At 50.2% G+C, this 27945-nt stretch overlaps 2 protein-coding genes and 1 pseudogene across 2 annotated transcripts; all 3 read left to right on the forward strand.

The window, feature by feature from the left end:
• Positions 1 to 10094: 10094 nt before the first annotated feature.
• On the forward strand, positions 10095 to 10853 carry LOC108864966 (uncharacterized). The gene has a single exon (XM_018641519.1). It carries the CDS (start codon positions 10095 to 10097, stop codon positions 10851 to 10853), a length of 759 nt encoding a protein of 252 aa, XP_018497035.1.
• A 3167-nt stretch (positions 10854 to 14020) lies between these two features.
• On the forward strand, positions 14021 to 17106 carry LOC108864967 (uncharacterized; annotated as a pseudogene).
• Positions 17107 to 25314: 8208 nt separating this feature from the next.
• Positions 25315 to 26757, forward strand: pont (RuvB-like helicase pontin). The gene has a single exon (XM_003738066.3). The coding sequence runs from the start codon at positions 25321 to 25323 to the stop codon at positions 26689 to 26691; it is 1371 nt and encodes a 456-aa protein (XP_003738114.2). The 5' UTR covers positions 25315 to 25320; the 3' UTR covers positions 26692 to 26757.
• Positions 26758 to 27945: the final 1188 nt, after the last annotated feature.

Consider the following 27945-nt stretch of genomic DNA (forward strand, 5'->3'; position numbering starts at 1 on the left):
AAATCAGAGACGCCATGAATGTTGTCGCGAACAGGGAGGATGAGAGCACAGTAAACCTCCAGGTCTCGTAAAAATGAAGTGTTCAACTCCTGTAGTCGGCCACACGGACGGAGCCTTCACATGCAAAGCGTCGATGGTCTCGTAGGGACAGATTTTCGATTAGGAAATGTGGTAGTTCATCTTGCACTGGTTGAAGTCCGAAACGGAGATTTGCATCTGGACAATCACGGCGGGTCAGACGAAGATAACGGGTGAATGACCGAACATTGTGGTCTAATTTCAGAAGTATGTAATAGATGCGGGGGCTGACCGTGACCATGGTGAGATCAGTAGTTGGGTTGAACCAATTACAGGGTTAAGGTCGTTCTTCGAAGAACGCGAATATGTATTTTGCATAGAGGTTTCTGTTTGAAGGGAACCCGAAACCGTATTGAGACTCGAGCAAATGGAAGGAGCCCCGAGCAAATGAAACTGCCATTTCTATTCATTTGCGTATGCGACAGGTCCGGAATCGCTTATTCCTATGAGACCATGCTTTTCTCATAAAAGGGAGGTTGCAACCCTAGTCCGTTTCGAGATCTTGCTCTTCATCGTCTCATCGTTCCTGACGACGAAGCGTGAGCAAGAACCGAGAACAATGGCGAACAATGATTCTACACCCGGCGTTGAGACGTTTGAGCTCGATTGCGAACTCCGGCACATTGTGTTACGGTTCTGGGGAAAGAATGGGATACGACTCGGAGCAGCTCAGATCAGTCCTGAGAGCCCACCCCGAAGTATCTGCCGGCCTGAAAGTCAAGGCTCATGTTGATGCACGTATTCCCGATTACCGTTTCAAATGGAGTCTCGTCGAAAAATCAAGAAAGAGAGGGAGGAATCTGTACTTGTTGGCTGTAGACCTGGATAAAGTAAGAGGTAGGGTGAGCCAAGACTTCGAGTCGTTCCACAGGTCGGTTCTCCGACTTATCCCATCGTGCTCAAGATGCATGATGTGCCTTCATCTGATCTTACTGCCAAACCTCGTCACGATAGACCCAGCCTTGTTCGAGATCGAGAGCATCGTCGCCGGGGCCATTGAAACGTTCATGGACGAATAGCGCCGTCTCCGTAAAATGATAATAAGAGAGAAAACTATGATATTTTAATTGAGTTGTCGTCTCTGTCATAAATTTAAGCTTCTCTTTAGTCAGAAATGATCGGATGCTAGCAAATTTGAGATGGGTTCTTGGCAGAGCCCAGGATGTCGAGATGAAACCGAAGAAACGTAGGATCGTATCAAGTTTAATCACATCAACGTTTATCACAGAACTTCGTGGTATACGATGTTTCTTGTATAGCTTTCGGCGGCTGATATTGCGATACCGTTTCGATTTCGGGCTCGGGACAATGCAACGTATAGTTGCCCGTGGGCGAAAACTGGCTGGGTCATGTCGATGCCGATCCGTGAGAAGGACTGTCCCTGCGATTTGTTTATAGTCATAGAAAAACTCAATCGAATTGGAAACTGGCGGCGTCGAAGTCGAAATGGTAGAGTACGGTGGGTGTAATGGCAATCGTTATCGGAGCGCTGCTGGGAATCGGTTCAAATTATAACTTAGCGAGGGTCTGTAATTCAGGGCGGGTTCAATTTAGGAAGACTTGACTCTATATACAGTCTGATTTCGAGGGCCTCAAACGGAAAAGAGCAGTCTTCACGCTCGAGGCCGATGAGTGGTCGTGGTATACGAAGAGATACATGGGCATCGTACTGCGGTGTACTGAAATCATCCCGAGTCTTGGTTCGTGCATCGTGGAGCTTTTGGCCCGTTTCCGAGAAGCGGGTACCGCTGAAAGGCTCCTCGAGGTAGTGCGGGGTGCACTCCTGACTCTCGGACTCTGTCTCTAGGACATCAGAGGCATGACGTCTGACGCAGCCTCCGTAATGATAAAGCTGGCTCGATTGATTGAGTGCGAAAACGCGCCGCAAGCCTTTCACCATCAGCAATGCTACGCGCACGGCTTACATATTGCCGTGCTAGGCACTCTCAAAGGAAGGCATCGCGAAGAAAACGCGGATCAGCCGAGCTCGGGCATCCTGGGGCTAGGGGGCGTACAAGAAGAAGACGGCGATCCGAGATGTCTGTACTTCGGATTCGACACTGGGGACACTTCTGGGGAAACATTGCCAGATGACGATGACGAGCTAGACCTATATCGATCTGTGGTACAGAAAGCCAGAAAAATCACGGAAAATTTCAAAACTAGCCACAAGAAAGCCGATGAGCTCGAGCGCATCCGCCGACGCCAAAATCCGGGCTCAAAAAATAATCAAGCCGTTGTCAGACATCAATATCAGGTGTTTAATAATTGCGCATTGCGGGTTGCGGAATCCGTGATGAGATATAATGTGTCGGACTGGCAATTTCGCGCGGCAAATATTCCGATAATTTACGGTATCAAGCAGCTCCCTCACACTCTACATCAAGAGTTGCCTCGGATTTCCGTGGTGATTCAGGGAGGAGCGATAGCCCGAACCCCCTCCCCTCTGTATCCGCCAGTGGATATGAGAAGAGTGACCCGCGTGGTGGTCGAGTGGTCAGCGGCCATGCGCCACGGTGACGCCGCCATCGGCGGTGAGCGGTGAGGTCCCAGGTTCGATTCCAGGGGCCGGCCGATTTCTCTCGTTGGGGAATTGAAGATCCCAATCAAGGAGTGGGGTGAAGGGTGAAGGTGTGAGTCGGGATTGCACGAGGAAGCGATAGCGTCTACGCTTGCACCCTCTCCCGCCGCTACCGTGGCAGTTGCGGGAAAAAACTATCCGTAGCGAAAATGAGAGTGGGGTGTAGAGCTTCGATAGTTCGATTCAGACCGAGGGGGGTCGAGTGGTTAGCGTGTTTGTCGTTCCTCGAGCAGACTTGCACTCCACAAAATAGGGACTCTCTTCGTAAAATGCCACTTTCACTTCCTGGACTTCACTTCGTGGAATGACGATGCTCGTGCGGAATGTGGCGCTTCACGGACAGGAACGTTCAATCGAAACGTGAATCTCCGTCTCGGATTCCCTCGCGAACTTGATGCGTCTCATTTCAAGGTCTAGAATGTCGAGGTGCACATTTGCACATCCCCCGCACTGGTCTTACTTACGAATGCTTTCCTCTGACTGACGCACAGGTGTAATAGCACCCTCCGGATGCTGGAGCGTGTTATCACGCTCAGGGAAGCGCTCGAAGATTTCTACGAGGAGCAGGGGGAAATTTTTCCTTTCTCAGAAGCCGAAATAGAGGCGATGAATAGCATGGCTTCAGCGCTGCAATGCGTTCAGGAAGCGAGTACACGACTCTGCAGCGAGAACTCAGCGTTGTTCGAGGCTGACGTTATCATGGAGGTAAAAGTAATAGTTTCTTCTCACAGTGGCCTTATGCCACTCTCTGGCGCACTCGAAGCCTCTCTTGGAGAATAATGGAAATTATCGTCCAAGCTGATTCCGGTTTCCTCGACAGTTCATGTTCGTGAAACTCGAAAAACTACTCGCTGCTAAGCCTACGCTGTTCGCCGTGAGGCTTCGCGAAATGTTGAAGCTCAACGTGATGAAACGGAGGACCGTTGTCACGCGATGCGCACTCTTCCTAGTGATGAGCCTGGCTATGACTGACTTGACGAAGTGTCGCATTTATTGGCTTATATACCCCTGTAGCCTACAGCGCCACCACTTTCCTCCACACCACTCAGACGGCGTCGGATTTGGACGGCCGCTTAGGCACTGGCTCTGGATCAGCCCACTATGGAGTTGACCAGGAAATCGCCAAATTTCTAGAGGACACTGACTCCGTAGACGAAGTCAACAGGGCTTCGGAGGTTGCCTCAGATCCAGCAGAAACCTTTGAGGCATTCCTGGAGAGCGTTAGGAGGACCGCTCGGTCCAAGTCGAAACGTACACACTCGGAGAGCCTGCCCGTGGAGCGCGTTCGTCTTATCATGAGCAGCGAGCAAGGCGCCGCGCTGTTACCCAAGTCGATGGCGGCTTTGTTGGACGCGCTCCCGCCAACGAGCGCATCCGCCGAGAGAGCGTTTAGTAAAGCCCGTTACAGTCGTCAATCCAATATGGAAGCCCTGGATGACGATCGGTTCGCGAGGAAGCTCCTGATAGCGCACGTCTATAACAAAACCTTGCCTTGGCAAGTCTTCATGCGAGAAAATTGCCTCAAGCTGTGAAAGAGGTCAGTTTTTCGATGGAGCGAGAGCTCAGTCACCTAATGAACGCGACCCTTCGTGGTAACGGTTTCCGTCTTTCTCCGGACCAGAGACTCGATTCTCGAGACTCTTTCATCTCTGTCTATGTGTATGCTCACAACTCGAGTTGCTAACTCGTTGGGGAATTTGAAATTCGGCAACACAATAAAATCACATATATATGAAGGATCAATCAATCGGAATTCTCATGAATTCTTTATTATCTTTTTCATTCTATGAGAACACGACCCCAGACCCAGACCCTTATGGGGGAGCATCTCATCCTTTCGCTCATTGGATTAATAGGGAATCATACCTACGAGTTGAAGGAGCCCTCGGGTTCTTCATTAAAAGAGCAGTATCTCCATGATTTCCGTTCCATCCTCTTCCCTTGATTGCCCGCCGTGATTCCCCATGAGTCCATGAGGAATTCCCGTACGGCCGCCGGGATAGCAGCACGCAAATACGCTGCAAGCTATGGTCTGAAGTACAAATGGGATGTGGAATAGTCTACGAGGGGAAACGCAATCCTCTGGGATCCTATCATATGTATGTCTTGGCGCGTGGACGCGACGAGCGTTTTCCGTGGCCCGAATAACTCCCAGAAAAATGAACGATCCGAATCGTCCTCGGCTCCTGATTTATTGATATTGTTTTGATTTATGGCTCCATGGTGATCTCGACCATGGGAGACACGGACGCATAAGGCTGGCCAATCATTGCTCCCGCGAGCGGATGGCCCGACCCCCTAGCCGAGACTCGCCGCGACTCGCCGCGACGACCCTTAGACGATGATCTTGATGTGGATCTTGATTTCGATCTTGATTTTGATCTTGATGATGATTTTGTGACTCTTCGTCATTGATGTCGATCGATGATGATTCTGTTGCTCTTCGTCATTGATGTCGATCGATGATGTCTTGCTTTGAGTCGAATTTATGCCGAAAGATCATGTTTAAGAGTATTTTATTTCGGGAATCGATTCCTTCTTGTGGGCAATCGAGGTGATGATCCTCTTCCTCTCGAATTCTTCTTGAACCTATATTGAAAAGAATAACTTCTGACTTCCAGATCAGAGAGACCTTATCACTTATCAAACAATGCGATCGATGAGAGGACTCAAAAGAATTACGGCGACAGAACCAGAGTTGTTCCACCAAAGACAACGCAACAACGCAAAGAGGGGCCGCACAGGGTTGCGGCAACGTGTGACGAGCGCGACTAGTAATTAATAATGAGTCTCTCCGGAAGAGTGTTCTCAAGGACCCGCTTGACACACCGAGTTCAATACTATGAGCACGGGCACTTCGTACGCTGCTCGCAGTACGCTGATTGTTCGTCTTTTTCACGCTGAGTACGCGGATTTTACGCCATTCGTGAGCCGATCTCGTCAAGTGTACGCCGATGGTACGCTGCGCGAAGGAATTATCCGGGCTCGATCTCACGTTGCGTATCAATTTGAGAAGTTTGAGAAAATCGCATATCACATTGCACCAATAGATATAGTGCTGTCATCAGAATAGGGGGATTCTCCACGAATTCAGATTCACAATACCCCATTCGCATTAGGTAAACCCTCGTACCTCGTACCCTCCTGCTGCGGTCCACGAATCCCTGGCTTTTCATTCGATAGCGAAAACGAAGCTGCGCGAAGTTAAGGGATACCATCGGGTCGGGAGTTTGGGAGCATGAGTGCCAACTCCGTGACGACAGAATTCGCCGATCGACCGCCCCCCAATAGCGGGGAGTCAAAAAGCGTCGCAATAATCTCTCTAAACGAACCTTGCTTCGAAAAATGTGAGCAGAAGGGTATCATATATCATGAGGATTCGAAGGTTCACGAGGTTCCTGAAATATGGATGTGGCGATGTCGCGTCATCACGTCGATTTTCGATTCTTCGACACCCACCCCCCTGCGGTCAAAGTTACAGGCGCATCACATTTCTTTCATACAGTAGGTGATTGGTTCGAGCTGGCAGTCGACAGTGAGAGGAAATTGAGATCAGGTGCTTGTTTGAAATGTCACAAAAACTTCAAGACTCTCAGGAACGGCGTGAACGTTTTGAGAAACCACATTTCAAGCCACAAACGAAAAACTTTGTCACCCTGCCGGAAGTCCAAAGGATGTAAAATCGTATATAGCCTGATTGCTTTGGGAATGCCGTTCTCATGCTGTGATAGATGGGGTTTCCGGGAAATGTTCAAAGACGCCGGCTATGGAGTCATCAATAGGCCCGCTGTGGCGAGAATCCTCGATGCGGAATCGAAAAACCTACAATCACTTCTCATCGAAGATATCCTCAACTTGAAGAAACATGTTGCTGGGACACTGAGAGTCGTTTTCACATTAAGTGCAGATGAACGGTCCTTTCAAAGGAACCTCTTCACCGGAGTCACATCTATTAAACACAAGAAATATGATGCTTGAAGTCCACAAGCGCAGAGCTCCTCATCGTCAGGATAACGGCTAGAGCCACAGCTGAAAGCATCTTCGATGAAATTGTCGAAGGTCTGCAAGATTTCCAGCTCTAAATCGCAGATATCAGAGGGATAACTACGGACGCGCCACCCGCAATGCTCAAACTTGGCAGACTCCCCAAACGCGCTGTCGAACCACGACTTTCTATCATCAGAAATATTTCGCGCATGCCCTCCACCTTGCGGTCCTGGACGCTTTCGACTCTAGACGCATCGAGATCGATCACTTTCAGAATGACCAGTAGCTGTCGGATGCCTCGCTATCAGATAATGAGTCCGATGATATAGACGAAGAAACGGCGGGTCGGTCGAGGAGCGTGCCGACTACATACAGAGGAATTTACGGGCAAGCCCTGAGCAGGGAACGTGAAGCACGACCAGCTTGTCAGACTCAGCGGCACCGTCGGGTGTAAGAAAGTTCTTCTAGATTGCGCACACAGGTGGAACAGTAGCTTAGCGATGATGCGGCGATTCCTCGAGTTAGGCGACGGGATGAGTCAAGTTCATGAGACCGATTCACCGCGAGGCTCATTTCCCGTCGGAGAAGACGACAAAGAGTTGATCGAGGAAATGGTGGATGCCCTGCAATATGTCTCAAGACGCCGTTGGGATGCTCTCAGGGCAAAGGACTACAAGGCTTGATGCTGATTACATATTGCAGGTATGTAGGTATGGTGAGACACAGGGCTTCGTGCACGGAGCCGCTGTCGAGTGAATATGAAGGAGGAGTTAAGCGAGATCGTTATTCTGAGATCGAAATATCCCAGATCTACCTCTTTTAGTGATTGATCAATTCTCGTCATCAAGATACGATCAGTAGGCCCCAGCTTCAAATCCATCTATTGAGCTATTGTTCTCTGCTTATTCTCTCCGGAATTATTGACATTCGACTCACTACTTCTCCGTGCGCAGTTCACTTCACAATTCTTGAATTAGGCCTGATGTTAGGACTAATTCCTAACTCCTCCAGAGCCGTCGAAAACTTTACTCTCGGGAAAAACACAATTGTCCAAGCATTTCCTGACGAACATCCGGAGGTACAACGCGTGTTTCCAGATGACATTCTTTGGTGCCACGGAGATTATTCCTGAAGGGTTTATGCCAACTTTTGAACTTCGGTTGAACATAAGTTTTCTCTCCTCTCTTCTTTCGTGGCAGAACTTGGACATCCATGGTGGTCCCATGGTCCCATGGTCCCATCGACGATCCCATTGACGATCTCATCATGCTTCGAAATTAAAAACTTCACGTGGCCAGTCTTGATCTCTCCTCGCTTCAACCAAAATTTTAGCACGATTCGGACCTGGTCGGTCGAAGTCATCCTTATGATGATCTTGTCACTCTTCGTCATTGATGTCGACACGACGAATTTCCGGAGCGTTTTGATGTACACTATCAATCTTGTAGGATTAGCCGATGCTCCGCAATAAGAAAAGAGGGAACAGAGAAGCGTTCGACTCCGTGTTTGAACGGAACACCATTGCGTCGACGATGCGACACCGCTAAGCAGTATGTATTCAGCAAACAGCAAGAGCCGATGATGCGGGACGAAACACACGGAGCTTTTATTTATCGTCAAAATACTACGAGGGGATTGGTGCTGACACAGGGGCGCACACTTACAGACACAAACATGCACCGCTCCACTGTCGGACGAGCGCTATCGGAGACTCCCTTGTCGCTGACTTTCATGGTGGCGGAGAGTCCCCGAAACCTCGATGCGACAATTGTAAAGAGGGAGAATAAACGGGTTTCTACAGCCAGAGGAAACTCGCGAATTCTCCCCGTAGATTCGTCGACGGTCAGATGATTCATGACGAAATTCGGTTACGATTTCATCGGGCATGTCGCAGCGCGTGGTATTCGCCCTGGAGACCGATTTCGTGAAGATTCCGCTGAGCGGGAGACGGCCATTGGCTGTCCGGCGCGAACTGCTCTTGCCAACCGTGAATCGCTATCGATCCTCAGGGCAGATCCCTATTTACAGACGATGCTATCTGGAGTGCATAGGTAGAGGAAACGAGCGCATTTTCGAGCTCGAGAACGAACTAAACCACCGTATGGATGTGGGATCGAGTCAGCTCATTGTTGATTATTATTGAGGAGGGCCGATGGCGGAGCCTCCGAACGATCTTAGTCGCATTCTTCGTCCTGCAGCAAAGTTGCAAGTCGTCCGACTTCAACACACCAACGCCGTTCGAGCAACCACAGACGTTGTTTTAACTCCAGCTCTTTTGATTTTGATTTTGATCTTGATGATCTAATCACTCTTCGTCATTGATGTCGATCGATGATGTCTTGCTTCGAAATTCGAAACTCTCGATTTCATGCCGAATGATCATGTTCAAGAATATTTTATTTCGGGAATCGATTCCTTCTTGTGGGCAATCGGGGTGATGAACCTCCTCCTCTCGAATTCTTCTTGAACCCATATTGAACTGAATAACTTCTGACTTCCGGATCAGAGAGACCTTATCAAAAAATGCGATCAATGAGAGGACTCAAAAGGATTACGACGACAGAACCAGAGTTGTTCCACCAAAGACAACGCAACAACGCGGAGAGGCCGTACAGGGTCGCGACTCGCGACAACGTGCGACGAGCATTGAGATAAGGAGTCTCTCCGTAAGAGTGTCCTCAAGGACCCGCTTGACACACCGAGTTCAATACTTACATGACATGAGTCATAGTCATAGGCGGTACACCCCATTTGGCCGCGACCCCGAGAAAGTCGGCTTCGTGGTCGGGATGCAGAATACGGATGTATCTCCCTGAATGGATGGGTATTCAGCTCGTCTATATATGCCATACCAGCAGTGTTCGGCATATTTGTATCGATATCGATATTTGTCGATATGGACATATTCATATCGATCGATATCGATATTTGTCGATACAAATATGCCCAACACTGCATACCAGAGACGACTCGCGTCGAGTGTCCAAGCGCTGCGGTTTTCAGCAACCTCAATCTTGGTCTCGGTAGCTGAGGTCCTCAACAAGTGGAACGTCCCCAGCTTCCTTGGGGGAGCGCGCATGCGACATGCGACATTTGACGGCCTCAACAAAAACACGCGAAGTTCAGCAACATCCAAACATTTGAACCGAAGTCCAGAGCTAGGAATCCTCCAACCCGTTTTCTAATCTCCTAGAAGCAGCATGTCTGAGTGCCCGACAATAGTTAAGTCTTCCCGCGGGAAAGACAAGCTTTGCCACCAGGGTTTCATGTATATTTCGATAGGGTCAGTGCCCATCAGAGCTCACAATTCTGGCGCTGTCTATTCAGACGGGAATGTAAGGTCCGTTTACGCCGAGAGGCGGCCACCCGTGAAGTTATTGAGATCTCCGGATCACACACTGATCCCTCAGATGCGGCTGCCGCGGAGGTAGCTCACAGACGCACCGAAATGAAACTTCGGGCCGAGGAGACGAAAGAGACTCCAGCCCAACTCATCAACCATGTTCGGAGTGGGGCGTCTGCAGCCGTGCAGATGGAGTTCCCGTCGCGCCGTACTCTGGCCAAGGTGGTGAATCGTGTGAGGAAAGCCTGCGCCGGTGCGCCTGCTTTACCGACGGACCGCAGTAGGATATTTATCCCCGACGAATACGCGTACGAGTCGGCACCAGGGCACTCAGAGTCGTTCCTGATTGGGGATTCCGGGTGCGGCGATGAAGATCGTATCCTAATTTTCGGTCGTCAGTCCGTAGCTGAGTGGATCGGTCTGGTAGAGAAAATATACGTCGACGGGACATTCAGCTTGTCGCCTGAGCTCTTCCAGCAAGTATTCGTTGTTCTCGCAGAGCGGTCGGGCTTCGTCTTCCCCGTCTGCTACGCGCTCCTGCCGAATAAGAGCCAAGCTACACACACGCGCATGATTCAACTTCTTCGTACCGCTTGCCCCCACTTCAAGCCGACCAAAGTCTCTCTGGACTTCGGAATCGGCTTGATCAACGCCTCCAGAACCACCTTCCTCGATGCCGAGACGAACGGTTGTTTGTTCCACTTGGTTAAGGACATGAAGGGGAAGTTGATGGATCTCGGCCTCATAAAACGCTATAACCAAGACGCGGAGTTCGCTCTATACCCCCGTATGATACAATCCGTGGCATTCGTTCCCCCTCCAGCTCCTCCGTCACCTCCTTTCGGCGGTATAGTTCTTGGCTGAAGGTTGCTTGGATGTACCGCCAGGGGAGTTCTTTTTGTTCTGCCCATCAGACATTGACATGGCGAACTCAACAATTCATTCCTGGGCATATCCCGCGCTTCCACGAAGATAGTCGCATGCTCTAGTCTTTGGTCCGGCATGATTTCTCTTATGCTTACAGGGCCCGGATTCGCATGCTTTTTCATATATCTGCAGAAGGAACATATATCCGCATATCAAGCATATAATCGCACTCGATGCACATATCCGCACATAGAGCATACCAGCCGTCGGTTGTGTGCGAAACCATATTTTATCAATCAATCATCGAGTTTCCTAAAGGCGAACTACGTGGAGAGTTTCTCTCATCAGAGTTATCCAGTCGTGTTCGTCACACATGGGTATCACCCTGCCAAAAACGTGCCGTACGTGATCGAAAACCCAGCATTTGTACGAAATTGGCCTTTTCATGGTGAGGTACAGCCTATAGACATCGACTGACAGCGGTTCGGAAGCGTCATCGTGACTCCAATCGACATAGTCTCTCGACAGAACTGAGAGTGTTTTGCGTATAACAGCGTCGTCTCGTAGTCTCCATAAGCGAAGGAGAGTTTCCAGACGGTAAACATCTACGTCGGTTTTTTGGAACAGCTCGATTATATAGTTGTCGTAGGTGTCTGCGGCTGCCCTATTGGGGTAACTTTTCTGAGGACTAGGCTGCACGTACTACTCAGCTTCGTTCGAATGACAAATGTATCATTTATTCTGTGGGAAACTTATTAAATAGAAGGGGAACTTCGTCGTACATGAACAACAGACTCCACACCTTCCCTTGTTCATTACATGACGAAACAAAGGTTTTGCTAAGCTGTCATGCCTAGCGTCTTGCAGAGAAATTGATGACGAATGGCTCCTAGTGCCTTGGTGGAAATATCAGCACTCTGATTTTCGGTGCTTATCTGCTGCACTTTGAGATCGCCTTCGGTGACTCGTTCCCTAACGAGGAAATGCCGAATCGCTATGTGCTTCGTGCGCCGGTAAAACTCTGGATTCTCGGAAAGCCTCACTGCGGCCGAGTCATCTACGATAAAAGTCGGAACGATATCCGACTCCGTTATCTCCTGAAGAGACGCCGAAGCCAGACAACCTCTTTAGCTGCTTCACTCGCGGCAACTATCTCCGCTTCGGTCGTAGATGTCGCAACGGAGCTTTGTTTCTGACTCATCCAGCTGATGGATCCACCTGCGTACTTGACCACGACACCTGATGTGGAACGACCCGTCTGAGCACAACCACCATAGTCAGAATCACTGTACGCTTCCAGTGCGGCAGGGGACCCCTTTCGAGTGTAGACGATCCCGAGGTCACAAGTACCTGCGACATAGCGGAGAACTCTTTTGAGCCTCACTACATCGTCTTTAGATGGATTTTCAAGTTTCCATGACAGAACTCCGACAGCGTACGCGAGATCAGGACGCGAACCGAGTATTAGGTACATTAAAGCCCCTACGGCTTGTCTGTACGGGAACTTGCTTGAATCTGATAACTCATCTTCGGCACTAAAATCAACAACTTCTCCTTCCCCCGCTTCAGAAGAGTTCTTGCAGAGCATTGGAGTAGACACGGGTCTACGACCGACAAAATTGAACCTTTCCAAAATCTTCCTTGCCATCAACGCCTGGCTGACCTTAATGGAGTCTCGCTGCCTCTCAATCTTGAGTCCTAAGAAATACGAGGCATCCTTTGAAGTTATCTTGAACTCCAAGCTCAGTCCTTCGAGACATTCCTTCAACGTGGACTCTTTCGAAGCTGCCATCAACCCGTCGTCCACATAGATAACTAAAGGGTCTATTACACTGACACACTTTGGGTGATCATCCACTGATCATCCACTGATCATGCGAAAAGTTCATCCGAAAAATTCATCAAGACTGATTATCCACGGTTTACTTTTTTCGATTTATACCTCGCTCTCAATTAGGATGACCCTCCCAGTGCGCCCGATTTGACTCCATCCGAGACAACGTCGCTCGCAGTCCACGTGGATGCTGCTCTCCGGTTCATTGCGGGAACTTCGAAATGAGCCGGTCATTCAGGAAAGTACAAACCGTCCGCGCAGGCGCCAGAGTCCTCAATCGGTTCTCAATCAGTGAGATCGAAGACGAGCTTCGGGAGGAAGGACGTTCGAGGAGACGTTGGTGGGTAAAACCATGGATCGCGAAGCGACCGTCTCTGGGAGCGTGTTCTACGATCTTATAGAAGAAATTGCAGAAGCGACGCCCGAGGACTTCGTGAATCATCTACGGATGGACGAGGGCCACTTCACCTACTTACTCGAGAAAATCGCTCCGTATATCTAACGAAAGACGACTTTTTTCCGAGATGTTATCCCAGCGAGGACTAAACTCGGAATGTCACTCCGCTATCTATCAACGGGGGACAGCCTGAGTAATCTCAGTGCCTTGTATCAAATACCCAAGTGCTCCTTCTCCGTCTTCTTCCCGGAAGTCTGCAGAGCCATTCACGACGCTCTGGAAGACTTCATCAAGGTCAGTGAGAAGAGTCACAACGAATCGAGAGAAGACGTTGATTCATTGGCGTGTGAGATCAATTTGGCTGCTCAGAGAAAGTTGTAAAGATGCGAATCATCTCCATCGCCCCCGATGAGATTCGAACCGGGGACCATGACAGGGATGTTGGACTCGAAGGGAGCGTTCAGGGGGTCTGATTGCAGCTGGAACATTCTCTCAGCCGTCATCACAGTCTGCAATTTCTGTCGGCAGCTCAATGCCTGTTCGAGCGGCATGTTCCCCAGCTGTATAGCTAAACTTTCGCAGAACAAATCGAATTCAAGAGGTTTCTCGCGTTGGTTTCCATCAGAAATCTTCAAGAGCTCGTCTATCGCCGCCGATACTTGCGGGAGCCTTCAAGTTAAGGCGTTTTTGCGCTCCCGCTTTTGCGTGGAGAACACGGAGGCGACGCCCGGCTGATTAGCATTTCCACCCGGGGGAGTCACCTCCTCGTCCATGGCCTGATCGGAAATCTGGGCCATCCCCGGGCTGCCACTTGGCTCCACACTATCGTTTTCTGTCGCAGGTTCTTGACGGCTCTCCTGTGAATACATTTTTGAGTGAACTATCGATGATTCAATACAGGTCCCGGACTTCATCGAAGAATAGGAAACTGTGATGGAGAAGTACGAAAGACTGTGGCAGTTCCCGAATGTGTGCGGTGCTATGGACGGGAAGCACATCAGCATAAAGTGCCCTTCGAAAAGTGGCTCAGATTTCGTCAACTACAAAAAAAGTTTCAGCATGATCCTATTTGCCGTTGTGGATGCCGAGTACAATTAAGTCTACATTGATGTTGGAACGAACGGAAGAGCTAACGACGCCTCGGCGTTCTCCAAGTCAACATTCAATGGAGCACTCGAGATCGGCTCTGTGAATCTTCCGGAGCGCGGAATCTTCGTGGCAGACGACGATTTTCCATAGAGAACCAACATCTCGAAACCGTTCTCGAGATGCGGTGTTCTAAACGAGACGCAGCGAGTTTTTAATTATAGACTGTCGAGAGCTCGCCGAGAAGTGGAAAACGCCTTTGGTATCTTGGTGTCCCAATTTCGCATGTTTGAGAGACTCATATCGCTCTCCGTGGACAGTACCGAGACTCTGGTGAAGACAACCTGTGCGCTCCACAACTGGCTCCGGAGAACCTCGGGCGCCAGGAGCCTGTATGTCCGGAATGATGAGTCCTCCCCCCGATTTCGCTCGCTCCGCTCTCCGAAATCCACCACAGATATCTTCTACGAACCACTTGAGGGATGCGAGTAAAGTCCGGCAAGACTACGCTCAGAAATTCACGACGACGCACGCGGTCCCTTGGCAGTGGTCTATGGCAGAGGTTCCCAAACTTTTTCTTCCGCGGAACCCTTCGCGGAACCCTTCGTGGAACCCCTAGTGTTCTGTGGAACCCGTCCTCATTTTTCAAAAAATTCAAAGTCCTGTCAATTGCTCTTTCCTTCCAGCTTTTAGAGGAGAAAACACGCATTTGTTCCGGACCAGACCCGAATGTTTATTGCTTAAGTCAATTCTTGCGTGAATTAGGAATGCTCATCTAGTAGGAACGTGCCTTGTGCAACGACCTTCGCAGTGTGCATTCGATGCCGATCGATGCGCCAATGAGAACGATCCCCTTCGGAATCGAGGAAGACATTTGGAATCAGGAAGAGAAGTTGCCCACAGGGCTACGACACCTAGGGCCCGTATATGACCGTACATATGGAAGCGAAACCTCGTCGCGGAACCCCGAGTTGGCAAAGAGCAGCCCACGGAACACTGGGGTTCCGCAAAGATTTTTTCACGGAACCCCCGGAAAAGAGCGACGGAACCCCAAGGGTTCCGCGGAGCCCAGTTTGGGAACCTCTGGTCTATGGTATGAAATCACAGAGGAGGTCACGGGAAAGAATAAAATGAGGGAGCACGCCCATTTGGTGTTATTCGATATGGCATCTAGGAGCTGACCTTCAAGTTAGACCAGCTTTCTCTGGGCAGGCTCACGTTCCGCAGGAACGCGTCCGCATCCTTGAACCAGAATAACCTGGGCTTGTACAGGTCATCTGATCCGGCCCCGCTTCTCTCTGATCTCCTAATTTCTGTCAGCTCCGCACCGTATCTGGTGCGGAACGTCTTGATTTTGGCAACAACGTCCCCAACTGTCAAGCCGGATATATTGAAATCACTCACGATGGCGTTGTAGGATCTCTCGCGGACATTGGATTTACTGTATTCCGCGCTGCGAGGGTTCCATAGACATTCCTTACTCCTGACTACGGTACGCCTCTAGGAAGGAATCCATGTGGAAGTCCTGCCACTTGAAAGTCATATTCGACGATATTTGCGCGTCGTGCTGGAAATGTCCGTTCCACGCTCACTTCCCGACCTACGCACACAAACAATAAATATGTATATGTGAAATGTGTAAACATGGACTTCGTTGTCTTCTCGGATGTGCAAGGTGCGAGAGAGGCTGACGCTTCATCCTTCATGAATGAAAGCAGCTCCCATCAAGGTCCGGAGCAATCGACTTTCAGGGGCCTGACTCGAGTTAGGCCGCTCCGCAGCCTAATTTAAGTCGTCCCCAACGCCCCCCAGACTAAGGTTTAGGCCGCCTCACAATATCATTGCTTCGAATATGCTCGCTTGCGCTCGCCTATCGTAGCTTCCGGATGTGCTCGCCCGGGGAACTAACCTAACCCGACTCAATATCGTGATACTGCTTTGATCGGCGCCCAAGTGAATAGGCTTCGCACTATTGTCGCCCCACTTCCAAAAAAATCCCTCATAGACTCGGTGCCCGGAATCCCGCGCCGTTTCGGGCCGCGCCGTTATGGGCTGCGCCGTTTTGGTCGCGCCGTTTTGTCGCGTTCCGATGCCCGCTCGTTTTCGCGAGAGACGGCTCTCTTTTTATTCCGGGAGACTTCTGCGAAACAAAAACGAAGAGCGGGCATTCGGCGAGAAACTCCGCCCGGATTCGTTTGCTTGTGGCACTGATCATTGCGTCTTGGTCGACATTCTTCACTATACGTGTAGCACATGCGAAGCTTTCATAGCAATCCCTCAGAGCAAATTGTTCACTGCGAGAACTTTTCGGCCTGACTTCGATCTCTGTCTCGTTCCGGTGAAGAACTCTCCGAAACATGCCGAGAACTAAGACGGGACTGCCAGAACTGGTGAGCGAGTTCGGGGAGAATATTTTCTCGTGTAACGAGACGGCTGTAGCATGCGAAGCCTGCAAGAGAATCTTCCCGAACCCACGCCGCTTCAGCTTGAGCCAGCATGTGCGAACGAGCACGCACCACTAGGCTCTGGAACGATGGCGGGAAAGACAAGAAGATAACTCGCGGCTAGAGGCTGCGACCTGTCCCGCTGATGTTGCATCTTTCCCGCTGGATATATGCGAGGCCGTCTTAGCGGCGGACATTCCCTTAAGCAAGCTTGAAAACGCGACTCTCAGGAGTTTCTTGGAAAGCTACACTTCTAGGTCGATCCCCACTGAGTCGACACTACGCAAGTTCTATGTGCACGACATCTACAAGCGGGAGATGCAGAAGATTTGCGAATGCGTTGGTCAATCGAACGTCTCCATCGACGAGACTACTGATTTCATGGGCAGAGCCGTCGTAAACGTAGTCATCGGTGCTTGGAACGTAGACTCGCCCGGTCGCCCCTACGTACTTGAGAGATCGTCGATAGAACGAATGCTCATTCGATAGCGAGAGTATTCTATAAGTGTCATGAGTTGCTCTCTAGTTGTTGGAAGATCACGGGGCGTCGGTCTGATTAACACAATATTGACGATTTATTTCCTGATCACAGATGAGTTTTCGTTCCTCTTGCGGCTCCACATACCCAATTGTCTTACAATGCGCGCACATCTTGTTGTTGTTATCATTGCTCTCTGTGTGCTCCAAATCTTGGCGGCATTCCTTACGGCGTGCTGTCTACAATGAGAGCGTGGAAGATCTCAGGCTTAAGGAGGTGCAACATCAGCGCGTCCTTCTATTCGTCACGGACGCTGCTCCGTATATGATCGCTTCGGCGAGGAGTCTCAAAGTGCTTATCCCTAATGTGGTTCACGTGACATATGTTGCACATGCGATACATCGCGTGGCCGAACAAGCGAGGAAGATGTTCCCAATGTGGACAAGCTAATTGCATCGGTAAAAAAAAATCTCCTGCAAGCACCGTTGCGCCTCGAGGCATTCCGCGCTGCCTTGGACGGTGTTTCTCTCCCGCCACAACCCGTCATAACACGTTAAGGCACTTGGATCCAAGCAGCCGTTTATTATGCTGAGCATTTCGAAGCATCAAAACGCTTCATTTGTGACCCTTTGGATCCTGATGATGCGGTTTCCATCAAGGAGGCTCAACGACTCTTCGGGCTGGAGTCTCTGCGGGGTGTTCTAGCCGAGATATCCGCGAATCTGAACGCTCTACCGACAAGGATCGCCGGACTGGAGACGTGCGGTGCGTCTCTTCTGGATTCACTGCAACACCTGAGTGATTTTCAACTCGAGGCTTCAATAGCCTCGAGGCGTCAATAGCTGAAGTCGCTCAGAGAGAAACTCGAGTACGTACTAGGACGGAACCCAGGCCTGCAAATATTGATAGCCACCCAGGCTGTGCTTGAGGGAAGCTCTCAGTCTGACAGGTCGCTGATTCCTCAAGATTTGAGCGTGCAGCAATTGGCCGATTTCAATTTTGCCCCTATTGTATCGTGTGATGCGGAATGGACTTTTTCGATTTTCAAAAATATATTTCGTTAAAACAGGAACAGGCTCTTAGTGGCGCATTTGAAGGAATATGAGGTGGTCGCTTCCAATAAAGATACTTGATTCCGTAAATCCCATTGCAAACTTGCCTCCGACCCTTATACTTGAGCTTCATTTTCCTGCATTTCGGCACAGTAAAAATTGGAGGCAACTCAGAAAAGCGATCGATTTTTCGCATTGTCAAGCAGGGAATGATGATCCTTGATCTACTGACTATATGATACTTTCTTTGCTCCTGATTCCGCATTCCGCATGCATGTGGCTCATTTCGGCATTAAAGCAGCATATTCTCGCATTGAAGTTGCATATTTTCGCATATACCCCGCTTATTCGACTGCACATTTTTCTGCATATGTCGCAGATTTCGTAGCATGTTCCAATGCATGGAGATCCCAATCCTGCTCATGCATTTCGAATCGAACGATCCCTACACAACTCGTGTGAATGAACCGAATGTACATAAAATAGACTTTTCGGCTCCTTCCTAGGAAATTTTATTCGACACTAGCTTCCCCCCCTATAACCACCGGTGGAATTGACAGAGCACGCTCCCAAACTTCCACGACGATCGGTTCAGCCATTTCCGAGTCTATATGCTACCCCGGAAATACAGACAGACAGACTTAAGTTTTTACATGCATAGAATATTATTCAATTACTATCGAGCCTAGTCGAGAACGTACTCGATCAACGCTTGCGCGGTCGCCAGGATGTGCTCTGAAAGAGCAACACTTAGAGAAATAGGTTCGGGAGGGATGGTCTATGGGATGCTCAATGAGAACCCCATGGAACGATTCCGTACTTAAGAGGTCTTTCCACCACTTGTGGTGCCCTCCGACCAGCAGTGTTTTCGACTGTTTTTTCTCCCGGAAATCCAGCTCCTCGAGGACCGCCTCGAGCTGAGCGAGGACTTCTACTTGGGCCGTCCCACAAGAATGGGCAGTTTCCTTTGTTCCCGTTCTCATCATTTTCTCATTTATTTCAGACATTGCCTGCGCAATGTCCGTCAGAAGGAGCAGTAGCCCCTCTGAGTCTCTTTGGTCAAGTGCCTTCGCACGGAACAGGATATCTCGACGCATCCTGATTGCGCCGCATCGTGCGGTCAGGTCCGGGGCCCCCTCCGACGCTTGGAATATCATCGCCGTGACGTATACGAAGATGACAAACTGCGGAGAGGAGAGAGGAGGCTCGAAAATTTTGCATGCATGGGATCATCTATTGACATGGAACGAGCGTATACTCGGAGTATAATTCTGTTGGCCAAGCTGCGACGGTCATCAGTGCCACTAAGTCGGCACCGATCTGAGAAGCAAGCGGTTCCCTGATTGGTTCATGTTTTTGCGCAAGCCGTGAAGTCATTCTACGATACTTTTTGTCGCTCACTAGTACCATCCAGGTCATACCTTGCGGAGTGGAGCGGGTAGGCACCTCACTTTTCACTGGATGATTGTCACCGAGCGCCTGAGTGAGAACCTGTCGCGATGGACGCCGACGGACGAGTGGTCGGGACCGACTCTGGCGCTTCGGGAGATCGCGACGTGCAATGCACGTCGAGACCTCCTAGCACCTTGATGTTCCCCCTCCACGACGCCGCTCGCGACCTGTTTCACTTTCCAAGCAATGGGAAATACCTGAGCATCGCGTGACGCTCCCGGCCGAATTCTCGAATAATTTTGCATCAGCTCGCTATCATATCGGAGTTCTGGGTTGGATCCTTGTGCGGAGAGCTGCAAGGATAATGATTGTCGTCCGTCCCTGTATAAATGAGAAGTCTTCCTTGAAGTGTTCTGGTTCACGTGGAGTAACTAGTCATGCGACGTTTACTGTAGTCGGTAGGTGGAGGCCACAGCCAACGCAAAGCGGATAATATGGCGTAATCTTTCTTGGACTTGACCGCTCGTGGAGGCTGTTGTCGACGTCTCGGATCGGGACGAACTTCCGAATTCGGAAAAGTCGGCAAAGTTCAAGCTCTGTGGCTGGAGCTCTTTTTCCGGACCCGAATTCGTCGGTTGTGACGGGCCTTCGGGCTCTGGTTCCACGCTCTGCGTCATTTCCGCGTCCATCGCGGCAGGCAGAAACTCCTCGTCTTCCGATGTCCCCGATGCTTGCAGCTGCTCCACGCGTATTTTCCATGCTTGATTGATGTGACGCTTGATAGTCTTCGCATCGGCCTCAACGCGCGCCATCGCTTGCCCGACGCGCTCCAAGAACGTACCCGGTACTCTCCGCTTCTTATTCAATCCGACAACCCTCGCCCCCCGTCTTTCGAAGGAGCGGCAGCGAGCATCGTGATGTTTGTCGGATTCGTTCTTAAACTTCTCAGCGGCACCCGTGATAGTACTTGAGATCGAAGGGAACACAGCGGAAGACGAACGGAGACTTCTGCCGAAGAAAACTTCCGCTGGTGATTTTCCATTGAGTGCAGCGTTGGGGATATAGTTTCAGGCCGTCACCGCTCTGCCCAGAAAGACTTGATCTGGTCTCTCAAGCGAACGTTTGAGAGTTCCCACCATCTTCTCTGCCAACTGTTAACCCATTGCTGTGTGGGCAGCACGGAGCAAACCTGAGATGCACGATCTTGAAACCGCTACACAACTAAGCGAACTCTGCGGACACAAACTGCGGCCCATTGTCAGAGAAAACAGTTTCGGGCAGCCCAACAAGACGGGAAACAACCTTCAGGTACTCCACCAACTCGTGACTGGTGCAGGAGTGCATGAAAGTGGCATCGACATGCTTTGAAAAGGCATCGACCAATGCCAGGAAGGATTTTCCCTTTTGCGGCTCCGCAAAATCCAAATAGATCCTCCCCCTCCAGGATCGGGCCACGGAGCCAGGGGAAGCTTGATCGGATTGGCTGCGTGCTGGGCACAATGTCCACGCGACTTCACCGGCGCACAGCGGGCCAAATGGCCAAATTAGGTGGAAAAAATTATTTTACACTTCGAATCCGACGCTGCTTGTCTAATTCGATGTTCCGAAGCTCGAGATACACGAATTCGAAGCTCCGCTCATTACAAACCCCGCGTATCACGGAACCGGAGCTCGTGAGACGAAATCATGCGGATGGAATACTCCATCTCCCCCCCTTGACAAACTTCTCATATGATCTAGCTCTCGTGTTCGATGCCTTGGGTCGAGGCTCGGAATTTCTCAAAAGGGAAGCCAGGAGCTGGTCTGGCGCCTTTTCGAGAAAGAGACAACAAGACACTCTTGTCTGTCTCTTTTTCTATCACAACGATGAGATGCTTGCCCGGATTCATTGATGCTAAAGTATCAACGAAACAAACAAACGAGTTCATCGCGGCCTCGACGGCATTTCTTGTGCTTCTTGCGAAGCTTCGAAATAACACGACTGACTTCATGCCTCAAATCTCGTCGGTCGATCAAATGGCACTCTTCCACGCTGTCTACGCATTGCGAAAAAATCCATCGTATGAGTGAATCTGGACCGTTGTCATCCTGACACTGACGCCAAACATCGAGAAATTGAACCTTCGGCACAGAAATCCCGATTCCTGAGGACAGCAAGTTAGTCTCGAAGGTCTTACGATCCCCCTGTTTGGGGCATTAGAACTCGAGAAGCGCTACGAAGCGCGGTCTCTCGACAACTTTTCTGGGAAGTTTAGAGCCGGAACTTGTAAAGAAAAATATTTCAGCGAGGGACACGGGTGGCATGTCTCGTATTGAATAATCTGCTTCCTAGTGATTCTATGGAAATTAGGTTTCGAAGAAACACTCTATTTAAGACCGTAAACACCGATCGTCCGCTCTCAAATCGTCTTGAATGCGGACTTAAGAAGTACTTCAACTCACGGCGTGTTCCTTTTTCCATTCCGATGTCTTTGTCGATACTCTTTCGAAGCAACAAAACACAAATGAGAAAAATCGCGGAAACAAGCTCCTCTGGAATCGTATGAATCATCGACTTTGGCTGTCTCTCCACTTCATTTTGATCGAAGCGGAGTCGGAAAGGATTGTTGCCCACGTCTTCCCATGTTCCGACGAGATTCCGACGCTATGTGGGGTGTCAAATTTCGAGCTCGACTTTTGTCCGCCTAATTCGGCCATTTGGCCCACTGTGCGGCGCCTCGATATCCGCCGTCATCTTCGGCAAGTAGAAGTGGGCACGTGCGAGAGCTGTCATGCGGACAATCCCCGGGTGAGCTGCATGCAGTTTCTCCAGAACTGACGCCCTCAAGGATACCGGGATCACCACGCGATCCTCACAGAGTATCACTCCCTGAGCACAACACAGCACGTCGGCCTCTTGAGCATATGGCCGAAGCTATTCGTCTTTAAAGTCACTCTTTGTCCAACCACTGGCCATACGCTCGATGACTTTCTTTAGAGTGGGATCGCGATCCGTGGCACAGCGAGTCATCGCTCCAGCTGGCGTGAAAATTTGAACTTGCTCAATCAGGATAGGGCTGAATCACCGATGAGACGGATAGCACGTTTTTGAATAGAGTCCAGGATAAAGAGGGATGAAGGAGCGGCTTCGCCCTAGCTATGCGAGCAGTACTCAAGAGAGGGACGGATGTGGGTTCTATAGAGCAAAGGAAGATGAGAGGGAGAAAAATAACGTTTGGCTCTGAAGAGGAATCCTAGTTTTCGGGAAGCTGACTTGGCCATGTTTGCTATGTGATTGTGCCATTTAAGACTTGATGAAAGGCACACGCCTAAAATAGAGATATCCGATGAAGGAAGTAGCGTTTCGTTGTCGAAAGAGATGGTTGGACTAAGGGCTTGGTTTTCTTGTGAAAAGGGTAAGCTGCGTCTTCAGGGAATTGAACTGGACCAAATTAGTTGAGCCCCATTCCAGAATCTTCATTCATTCATAACGGTTTTACTCAGGTAATAAAAGGGGGGGTATCTACATTTCTGAGATGGCGTGCAACTCTCCTCGAAAATAGGTTGTTAAGAGCATTATTAGGGACGGTTTTCTTTGTGGAGTATGTGATTCCAGAACGCCGCGAATTCGGAACTACATTGAAGAAAATGTGGGCATTGTTTGTTCTGACTGTACGGGAAAAGTATCGTAGATCCGCCTGTCGATGGAAAGACGCAATAGTAGGGAGTGAGATGGATCTCGCGTCCCTTCCGCATCGGAACGGAACTCTAAAGAATAGAGAGAGAGAGAGGAGGAGATCGCAATCGATGGAGGAGAGCAAGGTGCTTCGAGAGGAATTTGTTTGGGTAAAGGCTGGCTGCTCCCTAAAAGATTAGGCGAGAAGACACTCATATACGCCTTCATCTACGTATATCTCAAGGCGAGCTTTCCAGTAATCTCACCATTACGTGCCTTATGTCTGGACCAAGCCGAGAATTCGCGGTCCAGGTTCGGTTGCCGCACCGATATGGGGCTTCGTACCACATTCACTTGATTAAGACTTTTGTTCCGATGCGGATGGACAGATTTTCAGAATGAAACTGACAACACGGTCTGCGCTCCACGGAGCATTCACTCAATTCGTGAGTCGACTCGAGTCATGTCGGAGAATTCTACGTGATGGCGCGTCGATCTCGGTCTCGGGTCAGACCACGTTCTCGTCTGATTTCTCACAAAAGTATAGGAGCTCGGACGAAACGAAATTAGAACTGGGGTTTTCAACGTCCGGTAATCAGATCATGATCGACGTTGAATCCGCTCTGAATCGATCTCGAAATATTTGATACTTGCGCCCTCCATTTCAAGGGGTTCGGTTCTGTATAGAGATAGATTGCGTGGGTCTCCTAAGACATACGACTATAGCTGTGTTTTGTGTGCCGACAGGAAGGGACGGAAAGGATATAGGCAACTTAAAACAGATTCCATTGAAAAGGCACTCGCATGTTCTCGCAAACATTGGCCGAAGCACCATTCGAAAGAAATGAATATGACTATGACGGGTCGTCCTACTTCTATTTTCAGTCAGTATGTAGAGCATGTAGAGAAGGTGTACCTGAAATGATGATCAAGACTCGAATGAATGGGTCCTTTTAGCCACAAAGACTATCGTATTTATATTGGATCGACAGATGAGCCCTCTTCATATTTTCATTTGCCTCATCATCATCGCGTATTGCTGACTACCCATCCGGAAAGCGTCCCTGAACGTTTCGAGTAGGATTGTCCGATTTGTTACCGCGTAGTCGAAGTCGTTCATCAGCACGTACTACATCGCCTGTTCCACGTTTCTCGAGTACATTGTCGTCTCCTTAGTAACACCCTGCGTGATCTACCACGATTGCGAATGGCGCTCTGAGGCGAAACTTTCTTGAGCAGAGCGAAGGGCAGGAGACTGGCAGGAGCCGGGTTGGAAATCGCTCCGAGCCATTCAAAAATCGCCCGAATTTTGTCGAGCCTGGGTTGGCATGCTTCTTCTCCCCTCCTCGAGACAGGTTCGGATTAGGGACACAGTCGTCACCCATGAGGTGTACAGCCTACTACTACTGACTGATTCCGAGGCTTGGGCAAGACTGAACTTATTCGATCAGCATTCCATCTCGATGAGAAGCAGCAGCTCCCGGCCTGGATCCGCTGAAAGCATTCGCTACCTACGTCTCTCCTCAGCGACGATCTCGGAATAATAGCTGGGGACGCTCCGATTCCTACGCCTTGGGATTGTGCTTGATGAAAAAAATCGAGCCGACTCCCGCCACCGACGGATATCCTGAATCCGGATTATTTTGCCAAATTCGCGTCACGCAGTCGCCGAGACGCCGAGTCGGAGATATCCAAAACTTCAATGTCTCAATTTTAGGCGATGCTCGCTATCAGATGTCGCGCCATGATTTCTTCGCGCCATTACGCGGCGCATTTTCCGTTTTCAGTCCAAAGCTTCCACACAGATCTTTCCATATCATTCGGAAATTGTGATGCTTCGGAGGGAAGGCTCATCTCGTAACTCCCTCCCTTCAACGCACCCATCGGTCGCGGAAGAACAAGCCGAGGACTCACTTTTTTCTTTCGTCTGTCGACCGAGCTCGATGGTTCTGGCGGCCATTCGGATTTGAATCCAATCGTGAGCATCCGCATACTCCGACTTCCGTCGCTTAGTGAACTGGCGCTCCGAAGGTTAGAATCGCGTTGTTTACTCCCGGAGCGAGCACGCTGCTGGCCGGTGAAACGTTTTTCGTGCCGAGTTCTAACCAAGAGTGCGAATGAGCAGAATGAAGGTCGACGAAATTAAGTGCAACTCTGCTAAGATCCAGCGAGTGGCGGCGCACTCCCACGTCAAGGGCTTGGGTCTCGACGAGCAGGGAGTTGCCATACCTCAAGCCGCCGGTCTGGTGGGTCAGAAAACGGCGCGCGAAGCATGTGGTGTAATCGTCGACATGATACGCTCACGGAAAATGGCTGGGAGAGCAGTTCTGCTCGCGGGACCTCCCGGAACTGGCAAGACAGCTTTAGCCTTGGCAATCTCACAGGAGCTGGGAAACAAGGTCCCTTTCTGTCCCATGGTGGCCTCGGAGGTGTACTCGAACGAAGTGAAGAAAACAGAAGTCCTGATGGAGAACTTCCGTCGATCGTTGGGCCTCCGTATTAAGGAGACCAAGGAAGTCTACGAAGGTGAAGTCACCGAAATCACCCCGGTGGAGACAGAGAATCCCATCGGAGGCTACGGGAAGACGATCTCCCATGTTCTCGTCGGTCTGAGAACTGCGAAGGGAACGAAACAATTGAAGCTGGATCCAGCCATCTACGAAGCACTTCAGAAAGAAAAAGTGGAGGTCGGTGATGTCATCTATATCGAGGCAAATTCTGGTTCTGTGAAACGACAAGGGAGAAGCGATGTTTTCGCGACAGAGTTCGACCTCGAAGCTGAGGAATATGTTCCCTTGCCAAAGGGCGATGTTCACAAGAAGAAGGAGGTCATTCAGGACGTCACGCTCCACGATCTGGACGTTGCGAACGCTCGACCACAGGGCGGTCAGGACATTCTCTCCATGATGGGCCAGCTGATGAAACCGCGCAAAACCGAAATCACCGACAAATTGCGGAAAGAGATCAACAAGAGCGTCAATAAGTACATCGACCAAGGTATCGCCGAACTGGTATCGGGTGTTCTTTTCATCGACGAAGTTCACATGCTCGATATTGAGTGTTTCACATTCCTTCACCGCGCCATGGAGTCGATGATCGCTCCGGTGGTCGTGATGGCCACGAACAGGGGCCGGTGCCACGTGAGGGGTACGGGACAGCTTGCTCCGCACGGTGTTCCTCTCGATCTTCTCGATCGGCTGCTCGTCGTCAGGTTGACGCCCTACAACCAAGAGGAAGTGATGCAGATTCTGAAACTTCGAGGAACGACTGAGCAGCTCGAGCTCGAGGATGAGAGCTACCAGGAACTTAGCGAGATCGGAGTTAGGGCCACGTTGAGGTACGCGGTGCAACTCATGAGTCCTGCAGCTCTAGTCGCTAAGATCCACGGTCGGAAGGAGATCAAGAAGTGTGACATTGTAGAATGCGATCAACTTTTCAAAGACGGCAAAAGCTCCGCGAAGATGCTCAAAGAGCAGGGGGTCAAGTATCTGAAGTGAGCAGTCATTCTTCCACGTCTTTGTACATTCTTGTATTCACTGTAATATTCCTAATAAAATTGTCGATCGTGGAATCGGAGAGCTACTCTTCCTTCGTGTAGATGCATGCTGAGAGCGCCAGGAATTTCCCGGTGAAATTCTGGAAGGATATCGAATCGGCCTGGGGCGGCTCGCGTTCGAAAGTCGTCCTCGGGAAAGGTGCCTCCGGATAGGGGTCCGGACCGACTTCCATAACGAAAAGTAGGTTTAATTGGGGTTCAGCTTAGCTTCATATCGACCGCTTCGTCCTTCCCCGATTACGGCTTTGCGAGTAAACCTACGGGGTCAGATCAGGTCTCGAGAGCGGTTTTGTCTAGCTCGAACCGTGGCCCATGGGTCCGAATCTACATCAATATCTGCGGCCCGCCACCCCCTCTCCCAATTATAGTTCCGCTCGGGCCCGGGGCTCTAACGGGGAATTCATCTGTGTAAAAACTGAATGAGGCTGATTGAGGGTAGGATCGGCGAAGAGAATTTTTCCAACGAGAAGCTCCGCCTTGATTTGCCGGCCGGGGCTCATCCGACAATCAGCGTACGCGCGATTCGATGTCGCTCGGAGAGCCTCCGCAGAAAACCTTGGCAGCGTAAAGCGTGGTATGTCTAACACTTCATTCGTTCCATACCTCGCGGGGAACATACGACGTGAGAGATTCGGCCTGCGAAGAAATTTTGGATCGAAGCTCCAGTCCGCGAGGAAATTCCCGCAGGTCCTCGAGACAGGGACTTCTCGAAATGATTCGACCCATATATCGACAAGTATGTCTGGAGAACCGATAAAAACAAGGCTCCACTCGAACTATGAATTTCCTCCCGTTAATTTTGAATCCTCGGCAGCATCCAAACGCCCAATGCCAAGGTTCCCGAGATCCAGGAAGCTCCGACTCGTCGGCGGCCTCCAAGAACGGATCGAATGCACGTTCACCGCAAACATGCCAATCTCAGAAAGCGAATCCGAAACAAACAACAGCTCGAACGTTCCAGCTCGCGCTTAAACATTTCTTCCCTTCATCCAGAGGGTTTCCAAACTGTTTCGTTCTGTTTCCGGCAATCCGTGTCGAGCTGCAATGGCAAGTCTCCGATTCAGAAGGCTGAAGTTCCCGCTTATTCCAACTTCTTTTTGAGTGCTGTGATCCATTCTAGGAGGCTTCAATCTCGGACACCGGAGCCGATTCCGAATACACAACGATCATCGACGAAGAGGCTCGCGGATGGAGA

This window comes from Galendromus occidentalis, unplaced genomic scaffold (genome assembly GCF_000255335.2).
Source record: "Galendromus occidentalis unplaced genomic scaffold, Mocc_1.1 scf7180000075774, whole genome shotgun sequence".
Classification (NCBI taxonomy): domain Eukaryota; kingdom Metazoa; phylum Arthropoda; class Arachnida; order Mesostigmata; family Phytoseiidae; genus Galendromus; species Galendromus occidentalis.

Excerpts from the sequence above, each read along its gene's own strand:
- LOC108864966 (XM_018641519.1), top strand. The coding sequence starts at position 10,095 with ATGAAACTTCGGGCCGAGGAGACGAAAGAGACTCCAGCCCAACTCATC.
- pont (XM_003738066.3), top strand. The coding sequence starts at position 25,321 with ATGAAGGTCGACGAAATTAAGTGCAACTCTGCTAAGATCCAGCGAGTG.